The sequence below is a fragment of the Aotus nancymaae genome, unplaced genomic scaffold, assembly GCF_030222135.1.
Source record: "Aotus nancymaae isolate 86718 unplaced genomic scaffold, 86718_ANA_hifiasm-v0.15.2.pri h1tg000016l, whole genome shotgun sequence".
Classification (NCBI taxonomy): Eukaryota; Metazoa; Chordata; class Mammalia; order Primates; family Aotidae; genus Aotus; species Aotus nancymaae.
The window spans coordinates 65,261,499-65,274,256 of NW_026988428.1; the positions used below are offsets into that span (position 1 = coordinate 65,261,499).

Sequence of the window (12,758 nt, forward strand, 5' to 3'; positions counted from 1 at the left end):
TTTAAAATCAGATTAGTTGTTTTTTTGCTATTGTGTTGTCTGAGCTCTTTATGTATCTAGATTATTAACTTGTTTATTAGATGGATGGTTTGAAAATATTTTCTCCCACTTTGTGGGTTGTCTCTTCACTCTGTTGATTTTTCCTTTGCTGTCCAGAAGCTTTTTTGGTTGACATAATCCTATTTGTCTGTATTTTTGCTTTGGTGGCCTGTGCTCTTGAGGTCTTACCCAAGAATCTTTGCTCAGACCAATATCCTGGAGTGTTTCCAAATGTTTTCTTCTAGTAGTTTCATAGTCTCAGGTCTTACATTTAGCTATTTAATTCATTTTTATTTGATTTTTTTATATGGTGTGAGATGGAGTCTAGTTTCATTCTTGTGCATACAGCTATTCAGTTTTCCCAGTGCCATTTATTGAAGAGACTGTCTTTTCCCAATGTATGTCCTTGGTGTATTTGTCAAGAGCGGCTTGGCTATAAATGCATGGATTTATATCTGGGTTCTCTATTCTGTTCCACTGGTTTTTGTGTCTGTTTTAGTACCATGCTGATTTGCTTACCATAATTTTGTAGTATATTTTGAAGTCAGGTAATGTGAGTGCCTCCAGCTTTGTTTTTTTGCTCAGAATAGCTTTGACTATTGGGGGCCTTCTGTTGTTCTATCTAAAATTTATGATTGTTATTTCTATTTCTGCAAAAAATGCAATTAGTATTTTCATAGGGATTACATTGGATCTGTAAATTGCTTTGGGTAATTGATTTGGGCATTTAACAATATTAATTCTGTCAATCCATTAGCATGAAATATTTCTATTTTTGTGTCCTCTTCTATTTCTTTCATCAGTGTTTTCGTTTTCTTTGTATACATCTTTCACTTCTTGGTTAAACTGATTCCTGTATTTTATATTCTTTGTAGCTATTGCCAATTGGATTGCTTTTTTGATTTCCTTTTCAGGTTATTTGCTATTGCATATATAAATGCTACTGATTTTTATATGTTAATTTTGTATTCTGTAACTTTACTGAGTGTGTTTATTAGTTCTTACAGTTTTTTGGTGGAGTCTTTAGATTTTTATAACTATAAAACCATATTGTCTGCAAAGAAGGCTAATTTGACTTCTTTCTTTTCAACTAGAATGCCCCATATGTCTTTCTCTTGCCTAATTTCTGTGACTGAGACTTCCAGTATTATGCTGAATAAATGTGGTGAAAGTGGACATCTTTGTCTTGTTCCACATTTTAGAGGAAATGTTTTCTATTTTTCCCCATTTAGTATCATGTTAGCTTTGGATTTGCCATGCATGGTCTTTATTATGTTGAAGTATGTTCCTTCCATACCCAGGATGTTGAGGCTTTTCATCATAAAAGGATGTTGAATCTTCCTGAATGATTTTTTAGCATCTATTGACATGATCATATAGGCTTTGTTCTTGATTCTGTTAATGTAATATATCATTTTTTAATTGATTTACTTATGTTAAACCATCCTTGCACTCCTGGAATAAATTCACTTGATTGTGGTGAAAAATCTTTTAATGTGTTGTTGAATTTAGTTTGCTAATATTTTGGTGAGGATTTTTACAACTTTGTTTATCAGTGACATTGGCCTAGAGTCTTCTTTTTTTGTTGGTTTTGTATCAGGGTAATGCTGGCTCTATAAAATGAGTTTAGAAGTGTTCTCTTCAAATTTTTTAAAGGGTTTGAATAGAATTAGCATTATTTCTTCTTTAAATGTTTGATAGAATTCAGCAGTGAAGCATCAGGTCCTGGGCTTTTCTTTAGTGAGAGATTTAAAAAATTTATTATTATTATGGCTTTGATCTCATGAGTTGTTACTGATTTGTTGAACTTTTCTATTTTTTCATGGTTCAGTGTTGGTTGATTGTATATGACAAGAAATGTATCAATTTCTCGTAAGTTTTCCAAATTGTTGGTGTATAGTTGTTCAGAATATTTTTAAATGATTTGTTGTCTTTCTACAGAAAATATTGTTATCTCTCCTTTTTCATTTCTGATTTTATTTACTTGGGTTTTCTCTATTTTTACTTAGTCCAGCTAAAGGTTTATCAATTTGGTTTATCTTTTAAAAAAATCAACTTTTGATCTTGCTCCTTTTTAGTTTTTAAGTCTCAATTTAATTTATTTCTTCTCTGAGGTTTATTATTTATTTTTATCTACTAATTTGGGGTTTGGTTTGTTCTTTATTTTTTTGTTCCTTGAGGTGCACCATTAGCTGGTTATTTGCAGTATTTCTACTTTTTTTTTTTTTAAGATGGAGTCTCACTCTGTTGCCCAGGCTGGAGTGCAGGGGTACAATCTTGGCTAACTGTGACCTCCACCTCCTGGGTTCAAGCAATTCTCCTGCCTGAGCCTCCAGAGCAGCTGGGATTACAGGCACATGCCACCATGCCCAGCTAACTTTTTTGGATTTTTAGTAGACATGGGGTTTCATCATAGTGACCAGGCTGGTCTCAATGTACTTATTTGATATGGGTGTTTACTGCTATAAACTTTCCTCTTAGTACTATTTTGTGTATTTTGATTTTGTTTTTGCTTTTTTGCTGTATTCCATATATTTCAGTATGTTGTATTTTCATTTCCATTTTTTAAAAATCTCTTAATTTTCTTAATTTCTCATTGACCCACTGTTTGTTCAGAAGCATATTGTTTAATTGCCATGCACTTGTGTATTTTTGAGGTTCCTCTTTCATTGATTTCTAGTTTATTCCATTGTGGTAAGAGAAGATACTTGATATGCTTTCTACTTTTCTGAATTTGTTGAGACTTGTTTTCCAGCCTAAGATATGGTTTATTCTGGGGTGCTGATAAAAAGAATGTGTATTCTGCAGCAGTTGGGTGAAATGTTCTGTAAATGTCAGTTAGACCTGTTTAGTCTAGAGTATCTGGAGTTGGATGCAGCGATATTTATGACTGTTATATCCTCTTGCTGAATTTACCCCTTTATCTTTATGTAGTGATCTTCTTTCTTTTCTTACCATCTTTGATTTGTAGTGTATTTCATCTGTCATAAGAAAATGTACTCTTGTCTTTTTTGGTTTCCAGCTGCATGAAATATCTTTTTCTATCCATTTACCTTCAGTCTATGTGTGCGCCTTTAGGTTGAGTGAGTTTCTTGTAGGCAGCATATAGTTGGGTCTCGTTTCTTTATCCATTCAGCCACTTTATGCCTTTTAATTGGAGAACTGAGTTCATTTATATTCAGTATGATTAGTGATAAGTAAGGATGTACTACTGCCATTTTATTTCTTGTTTCATGGTGATTTTGTAACTCCTCTCCTTCTTTCTTCCTTTCTTACTATTTTCTTTTGTGGTTAAGTGATTTTCCCTGGTAGCGTGTTTTGCTTGTTTGTTTTATTTCAGTAGTTTTAGGGGAACAGGTGATATTTGGTTACATGGATAAGTTCTTTAGTGGTCATTTCTGAGAGTCTGGGGAACCTATTACCTGGACAGTGTACACTCTACCCAATGTGTAGTCTTTTATTCCTCACCCCATTCTCACTCTTTCCCCAGAGCCCCAAAGTTCATTGTATCATTTTTATGTCTTTGCATCCTCAAGCTTAGCTCCCACTTATAAATGAGAATAAACAATGTTTGGTTTTCCATTCCTGAATTCCTTCACTTAGAAAAATGGCATCCAATTCCATCCAGGTTGCTGCAAATGCCATTATTTCTTTCCCTTTTATGGCTGAGTAGTATTCCATGGTATGTATATATTCCCCGTTTTCTTTATCCACTTGTTGATTGATGGACAATTGGACTGGGTCCATATTTTTACAATGGCAAATTGTGCTGCTATAAAAATGCTTGCACAAATGTCTTTTTCATAAAATGACTTATTTTCCTCTGGGTAAATACCCAGTAGTGGGATTGCTGGATCAAATGTTAGATCTACTTTTACCATTATGTTATATTATATTATTATATATTAATATTATATGTTATAATATATTACAATTATATTATTATAAATGATATAATATATCATAATTATGTTGTTATAATTACATATTATTGTATATTATATATATTCATAGTAATGTATTATATGTTATCAATTTTATATTATGACATATTATAATACATAATTATAGTATCTACTTATAATATAATGAAATTATAATATATTAATTAATATATTAAATATATAATTTATTAAAATTTATTAATTATAAATTAATAATATATAATATATTGATATATTAATAATTAATAATATATAATATTAATAATTAATTATCAATGAGTTCATGTCCTTTGTAAGGACATGGATGAATCTGGAAACCATCATTCTCAGCAAACTGACACAAGAATAGAGAATCAAACACCGAATGTTCTCACTCATAGGCGGGTGTTGAACAATGAGAACACATGGGCACAGGGAGGGGAGCACTACACACTGGGTTCTATTGGGAGAGACTAGGGGTGGGACAGCAGGGGGTAGGAAGGTTGGGGAGGGATAACATGGGGAGAAATGCCAGATATAGGTGACAGGGGGATGGAGGCAGCAAACCACATTGCCATGTATGTACCTATCAACAATCCTGCATGATCTGCACATGTACTCCAGAACCTAAAGTACAATAAAAAATATATATTAAAAATAATTATTAATTAATTATATAATATATTATTCATTATAATATATAATATCTTACTATATAATTATATACTTATGAGAAGATATTATATAATCATATAATTAACAATAATAATATTCCTATGGAATAATATATATTATTAAAATATATAATATATAATTAACATATTGATAGAAATAATAAAATATATTAATTAACATAATATACTATAGAATAAGTTATTAGAATAATTTAATTATGTGTTATATATTATATACCACATAAGATATGATATACTTACATATCATATATCATTTATTATATTTTGTATTTTATATAACTGAATAGTATAATTAATGTATAATCTATAATATATAAGTAATATATAAGCAATATAATATGTAATACATAAGTAATATAAAATATATCATCTATATAAATAATATATAAAAATATATAGTATATATAATATATAAATGTACTTTATATATATAAATACTCCATTTTATATGTGTGTGTATATAAACAATGGAATGTAGATGAATTTTGAGGAAATGATGCTAAGTGAAATAATTACGCTAAGTGAAGTAAGTCAGCCAGAAAAAGCCAAATACTATATGATTTTGTTTATAAGAGGTACATAGAGCAATTAAATTCATATAAACAGAAAGTAGAATGGTAGTTTCCAGGGGCTGAAGGAGGGAGAATGGGGAGTTATTCTTTAATTAGCATGGAGTTTTACTTTGCAAGATAAAAAGAATTCTGGAGATAGATGGTGGTAATGGCTGCAAAAAAAAAAAAAAATCTTAAGATGCTGAAAAGTAAATAACATATTGAAAAGAAACATAAAAACTGAGGAAAGGCTATTGTGATTGTGATGGTAAATTTCCTGTTATTTTTATTTTCTTTCCTCCGAAACTCCTAAAAAAGCCCATCTTTCGAGCCAGAGGACAGGGGAAGGGAGATCCAGGGAATATGAGGGAATCTTCTTATTTTTAATTTTGCTCTCTTGACCCTACCCCTCGGCCAATTTCAAAGGCATATCTGCCCTCCTACAGCCAATGAAGCATAAGCAACTAAGTTTGAGAGAAGATTCATTTCTCTGGATAGCAGAGCCTGAAAGAATGACCCCTGATGTTCAAATAGTTTGGGGAAAATCCTCATTCTCTTTTCTCTTTTACTTCCTAGTCATGTGAAACTTCACTGCAGTATGAGAAAATAAAACTGTGAGATAACCCATTTTTTTCTTGCTAAAAAATAATAGAAAAAGAAGCCACTGGGAGCTAGAGAACATAGAGGAAATTCCATAGACAGAGGATCTGGAGAAGAGGTCTTGAAGTAATTCAAGTATCAAGTTTACCTTTTAGCTGCAAATATGCAGAACATACACAATGAATCACAGCAAAGGCTTTGAGAGCCAAAAGAAAATATATATACTACTCGAATCCCAGAACAACTGATCTTGGTACATACAAAAAGCATGTCCGAACAGTATAGCAAAGTCTTTGAGAACTGAATTGACACCAAATAAACCACTGCAAATGGTAAGACAGAACTTGCAATCTGAACCTAACTGGGTTGATCGTTTGCTAAAACAAAACAAAAAACCCACCTTCTCCAAAGGTTTAACAAAACTTTTGTAAGACCAGAAGTCTTACAACATAATATTCAAAATATCCAACATACAAACCAAAGCTATTCTATATACAAATAACTAGGAGTATCTGATCAATTCTCATGGAATAGACAACCAGCAGTTGCCAACCTACATTAAACAGAGTTTGGAATTATCATACAAAGACTGTAACACAGCTATTATAGCCATATTCTATGAGGCAAAGGCAAACTTTCTAGAAACTAATAGAGAAATTTTCAAGAGAAACAGAATCACATGGAAATTCAAAAATTAAAAATGTCAATATTTAAAAATTTTTCAAAAAAAATCACTGAATTGCCTCAACAACAGAATGAAGATAAAAGAAAAACATCAGTGAACTTCAAGACAGATCAATGGAAATTATTCAATAAAATAGAGAGGAAAAAATACCTTAAAATTGAGGAGAGAGGAGTCTATGGGGATATATCAAAAGATATACATATTGGCAGGGGTGTGGTGGTTCATGCCTGTAATCCCAACACTTGGGCAAGCCAAGATGGGTGGATCACCTGAGGTCAGGAGTTTGAGACCAGCCTGGCTAACATGGTGAAACCCCATCTCTACTTAAAATACTAAAATTAGCTGGGTGTGGTGGTGGGTCCCTGTAATCCCAGCTACTTGGGAGGCTGAGGCAGGAGAATTGCTTAAACCTGGAAGGCAGAGGTTGCAGTGAGCCGAGATCATGACATTGCACTCCAGCCTGGCTGACAAGAGCAAAACTCCATCTCAAAAAGATATACACGCTATTGGAGTACTAGAAAAGAGAAGTTAGACATGGTGCAGAAATTTTTTTAAAAAGAAATATTGGCTGAAAACTTCAAAAATTTGTTTAAAGACATGAATAGATTTAAGAAGCTCAGCAAACACCAAACTAAATATATACATTCCCAGATACATCATGCTCAAATTACTGAAAACAAAATACAAAGGAAAAAATATCAAAAGTAAGGAGACAAAAAATGACACATTATGTTTAGAGGAACAACAATTCAAACGAATGCAGATTCTAAAGGGCTTAGGAAAACAAACAAAATCTTTAAAGTCCTAAATGAAAAGAACTGTCAATCCAGAATTCTATATCCAGAAAAAATAACTTTCGGGAATGAAGATGAGCAAATTATCTGTTAGATCAAATAAGAGTAAAAAAAATTTAAGAGTTTTATTTTACCACTATTAATTTCTTATCTAATGCTTCTCTTTTCATAGATTAGAGCTTCTGACCTATATAATTTTCCTTCTTTCTGAAGAATTTCTTTTATAATTTCTTGTAAGGCAACTCTACTGTCAACAAATAGCCTCAATTTTTATTTGTCTGAGAAAACCCTTTATTTTTCCTTCACTTTTGAAGGATACTTTCCCTGAATACAGAACTCTAAGTTGATGGTTCCTTTTTTTCATGCTATTATACTTTTTTTTTTAGCATAGTTTTTGAAGAGAAGTTCAATTTAATTCTTATCCTTGCTCCTGTAGATAATTTTTTCCCCTCTGGCTTCTTTTAAGATTTTTTCTTTGTCTTTGATTTTCTGCAGCTTTAATATGAATGCCTGAATTCTGAATATGAATGCCTAGAAACTTCTCACTGCTTTTGTTTTTTGGCATTTATTCTGCTTGGTGTTCTTTGTGCTGCCTGGATAAGTGTTTTTGGTTTCTGTCATTAGTTGTGAGAAATTCTGTCATGATTGCTTCAAATATTTTTCTTCTTTCTCACTTTTTTCTCCTTCTGGTATTCCTATTGTATGTATGTTACATCTTTTGTAGTTCTTTCACAATTTTTGGATATTCTGTTCTGTCATTTTTTTCTTTTCTCTTTGCATTCAAGTTTTTGAAGTTTCCATTAATGTTTCTTCAAGCTCACTGATTTTTTTCCTCAGCTGTGTCCAGTCTATTGATGGGCCCATAAAAGACACGCTTCATTTCTATTACAGTGTTGTTGATATCTAACATTTTTAATTCTGTCTTTGAATTTCCATCTCTGTGTCTACATTGCTCATACATTCTTGCAGGTTGTCCTTTTTTTCCTTTAGATCCTATAACATATTCATCATAGTTGTTTTAAAGTTCTGGTATGATCGGTTCAACATCTCTCTCTTATCTGAGTCTGGTCTGATGCTTGCTGTCTCTTCAGACTCTGTTTTTTGTCTTTCAGTGTGCCTTGTAATTATTTTGTAGAAAGCCAGATATGATATATAGTGGATACAAAGAATTGAGGTAAAGAGGGTGTTTGTGTAAGGTTTTATATTTACCTGGCTAGGGATTAGACTGTATTTATTGTTTGCTGTAGCTGTAGGTGTCAGAGGCTAATACCTCCTCTGGGGCACTTTTTTTGTCTCCGCTGCTGTCTTTGGGGTTCCCTATCACTTCTTAAATGAGATCTCAGATGTGCAATTTCATCCATTGTATTTCCTGTTGTTTTATAGGAACCCGACTGAAGTGACAACGAGGTGTTGTGGGAGGGGAAACATACTGTAGTCCTGTGATTGAGCCTGTCTTCCAGTGAACCTGTGCCCCTGCACTGTGACACTCAACAGTGTTTCTAAGGTTTTGTTCCCTGTTAGCTGAGATAGGAAACCTAAAGGGAGCTGGAGTTGGATATTTCCCTTCCGCCAAGTCAGCTAGGCTCTGGTGAAACCCCAGCCCATTGGACTCTCTGGAGAAACAGAAACAGGCCTTGTTACACAATATTTTATATGTACTTCAAAATGACTACTTTCCCCTCCCCTCCTGAAAGAAGGCACAAGATGATTTTTCCCCAGTCTTCACTGTGATCACTTGGTAGGGCTTCTAAAGGTAAAACAAAAATGCAGGTCCCCTGGAGTTTTTAACACTGAAGTTTTTCCACTCTGAGCCTACAGCAACTTGTCAATTACAGTTTAGATTTTCCTACCCCATTACTGATTTCCACAGAGGTTTCTGCTCATGGGGTTCTGCTCTGTAAGTTGCAATTCTCTGTCTCTGCCTGTCTCTCCAATTTTGGTGGCAGTGATTTGCCCTATGACCTCAGTTCTTTGATGGATCTAAGAGGAGTTGTTGATTTTCAGTTTATTCAGCTTTTTCTTGTTATGTGACTGGGAGTAATAACTCCTGAGCTTTTTACAGGCTGCATGGGAAGCTAAAAGCTCAAATAATCACTCTTATGTTCAACCTTCTTAATATTTAGTTATCAAAATTTCTCTATCCACAGACAATTCTTTATTTCTCTCAATTCTGCCAAAAATGGAACAATTCCCTAAATACAATTTTTAGTACCCTCCTATCTCTAGACAATGACTTATCATTGAGTTTTACTTGTCCCTTTTCAAAAATCAAAATATAAATATCACAGTTCTAGGCCTTTAAGATACTGGGAGCAAATCTAATAATTTGATCAAAAGCTGTATTATTTGTTTTGATAGCACTTAATGGTTTATCCTTTTAAATATGATAATTGTTTTACTTCAAAGTGGTAACTAAGCACACTCTTCATTTATGTAATAGTCATTTCTTGCTCCATTGTATTTTCCCAGCTGATCTGACGCTGTACCTAACAGCTCTTCCCTCTGCAGAGAGGTTTTCTACTACTCAATAATACAGATGGTGCCTTTCTTTCAGATGATACCCCCAACCATGGTTGTGAAGATGCTAGCCACACATCACTGTTGGGAGTTCTTCCTGCCTCTGAAGCCACAAAATGACCTTAGGCTTCCAAGTCTCACCAGGTAAGTTGAGAAGTATTACTTTTAGTAGAACTAATAATTTAATCTCCCACTGTCACAGAATTAAACACATTTTTCCCGATATTTATATTACCATATATTATGTCACTGGTTCATATCCCCAGTCTATCAAATATTCTATGTTAAGCTCTGGAAAAGAGAGAGATTGATGAGAGAAAGTTTTTCCTACAGAAAATTTACAGAGTTTGTCAGAATTGGTTTTGAGCACTGGCTGAGGCTGCAGATAGTCTGTCACTAAAAAGAGGTTGATTAGATCTCAGCTTCACATACTGCACATTGATAACCTCCATTGCTAGTATTTCTGTTCATTTTTACTACACAGAGTAGGATGTTCACATTTATTCTCTTAAGTACAGCCTAGATTCAGTGCATTCATATCACTCCTTATTGCTTTAATCGCCAGTGCCTGACAGATGATACATGCTTAATATTTATTAAATGAAGGTGGCTTTGTCTGATGAGAAAACATTAACATGATAACAGTGAAATCATTCTCTAAAGGTTTAGAAAAACAAGCACTCGTTATATAATAATGTTGCATTGAGGCAATTCTAAAACACTGACGGGTGCCAGGACAAAGAATTAAAATCAAAGTCAACTAAAAAGTCCAGCACAAAAAGAACAGCGGTTTTTCTCAAGTAGAGTGGGTGGCCCAACTATGGAGAGAAAAAAATTGAACTCAGTGAAGTCATAGCATTAGAAAGCACTGAGCTTTCTAAATAATGTTGAGAGCACTTTCTAATTCCTAGCATGAGTGAGCTAGCAATTCTGAAAAGAGCATTTCTGTGTAATCCAAAGCCAATTCTAAATTTTTTATGGGGATGAATGCCAGGGTGCAAAGATAAGTCATCTCTCCTGATTTTTATTACAGAATATTTAGACACCACCAACACAAAACTATTTCAAACTTGACCCAATGATCCAAGTGAATGGGCTTCAGTTTCTCTTTTTTTTTTCTCAAAAATATATTATTACCATAATAACAAGAAAAATGTTAGAAAAATCAGAGGTGAAATACACAAAAACCATTTAGATAATAACTAGCTCCGACATAATTTAATGATAACTCTTCTAATACCAAGGTTTATATTTATGGTTAAAGCTTCTTTCCTCTTTATGTGTACTATTGACAATTTATTTGGAAAAGTTCAGTGAAACCCCACTTAAAATGTATCCTAAAGTGTATCTTATGGTATTTTCATCTGCATGATATAAGAGACAAATGATTGAGTAGATTATTCTAAACCAGCTTTAGTAAATACCAATTTATATTAGCACAATTTTTCTTTGCAAATGGATACTCTGTGTTGTTTTTGAAGTACTTGAAATTGAGGCTTTATATTAGAAAAGGTTCTATATTAGAAAAAATGTTTCCCTCAGCAGTTCTGCTTAGTTCATTATTGTGCTTAGTGTATTCGTTTTCTAGGTCTGCCAAAACAAAATACCACAGACTGGGCAGCTTAAACAATGGAAATTTGTTTTCTCACAATTCTGGATGCCAGAAATTCATTATCAAAATGTTGGGAGGTTTAGTTTCTTCTGAGGCCTCCTTCCTTCACTTACAGATGGCCATCTTCTTATGCCCTCAGATGGCCATCCCTTGGTCTGTGTTGTCTGTGATCTAATTTCTTCTTGTAAGAACATCAGTCATACTGGATTAGGGCTCACCCATATGACCTCATTTACCTTAATTATCTCTTTAAATATCTAATCTCCAAATACAACCGCATTCTGAGGAAATGGGGGTTAAGACTTGAACATATGAATTGGGGGGACCCAATTCAGCTCATAACACTGAGCAAGTCTATTACTTTATGACTTTTGCCCTGCCTACACTTCATTAATCGTCAATTCTGACTTAGCAGAATCCGTGCTAAAAACTTTTGAAAGATTAATTTCCAGAGTTATTCCAAAAAGCAAAACCATATGTAATTGTACCTTCCTTTTTAATTTTGATGTTATTTAAAACATGAATTTCTTTGATAAGTAAATTATTGCATTATGGGATTCAGAATTCTAGATTATGGAAGCAGGAAGAAAATTGCATAATACCTGCATCTGCACAAAAAAGAAATATCACTACATAGCACCTACTAAATCGACTCTAATTTATCAGTTATTTGTAGGAGGTGTGTGTGTGTGTGTGCACAAGTGTCTTAACTTTAACTTCATGTAGGCTAGCATTCTTATTTAGAAGAACAATAACTTGTGTTCTTTTGTTTTATAATTTCAGATCAACCTCTAAATGTCTTTGAAGAAGACAGCAACTTTTAAATGAGTAAAGAGGAAGTCAAGTTACCCTATGGAAAACTGGTCCAAATAACATTTCTTGAACAATAGAACAGCTAGGTTAATAAAGACTGGTGATAGTAAAAGTTGAATTATGTGTATCACTGTTAAATAGACGGAATGTTTGTGTGTCCCTCTCCCCCTCCCCCGCAAAAAATTCATACGTTGAAATCCTAACTGCCAATGTAACGGTATTAGGAAGTGGGGCTTTGGGAGGTAATTACGTCATGAGGGTAAAGCCCTCATGAATGGGATTAGTGCCCTTAACAATGGAACCTCAGAGACTCTGTCACTGCCCTTCCCCTATGTGAGCGTACAATCGTCAGCAGTCTACAACTTGGCAAGGGGCCCTCATCAGATCTGAATCATGGGTTATAAGTTATAAGCCTGATATCAGGCTTATAACTTCCCAAACTGTGAGGGAAAAAAATCGGTTGTTTATATGCCACCCAGTTTATAGTATTCTCTTATAGTAGCCCAAACTGAGACAATCACTAACTAAA

The 12,758-nt window shown here is 33.6% G+C and overlaps 1 protein-coding gene across 4 annotated transcripts in view; it reads left to right on the top strand.

Annotated features, from left to right (window-relative positions):
* The window catches only part of CD163L1 (CD163 molecule like 1), an 85,680-nt gene extending 73,333 nt beyond the window's left edge, over positions 1-12,347 (top strand). For all 4 annotated transcript variants that reach the window (XM_064377483.1, XM_064377484.1, XM_021671249.2 and 1 more), the window contains 2 exons: positions 9,842-9,948; positions 12,200-12,347. In XM_064377483.1, coding sequence (XP_064233553.1) covers positions 9,842-9,924 — 83 coding nt within the window. In that variant the 3' untranslated portion in view covers positions 9,925-9,948; positions 12,200-12,347. The remainder of the gene's footprint in view (positions 1-9,841; positions 9,949-12,199) is intronic.
* The last annotated feature ends 411 nt before the right edge of the window (positions 12,348-12,758 follow it).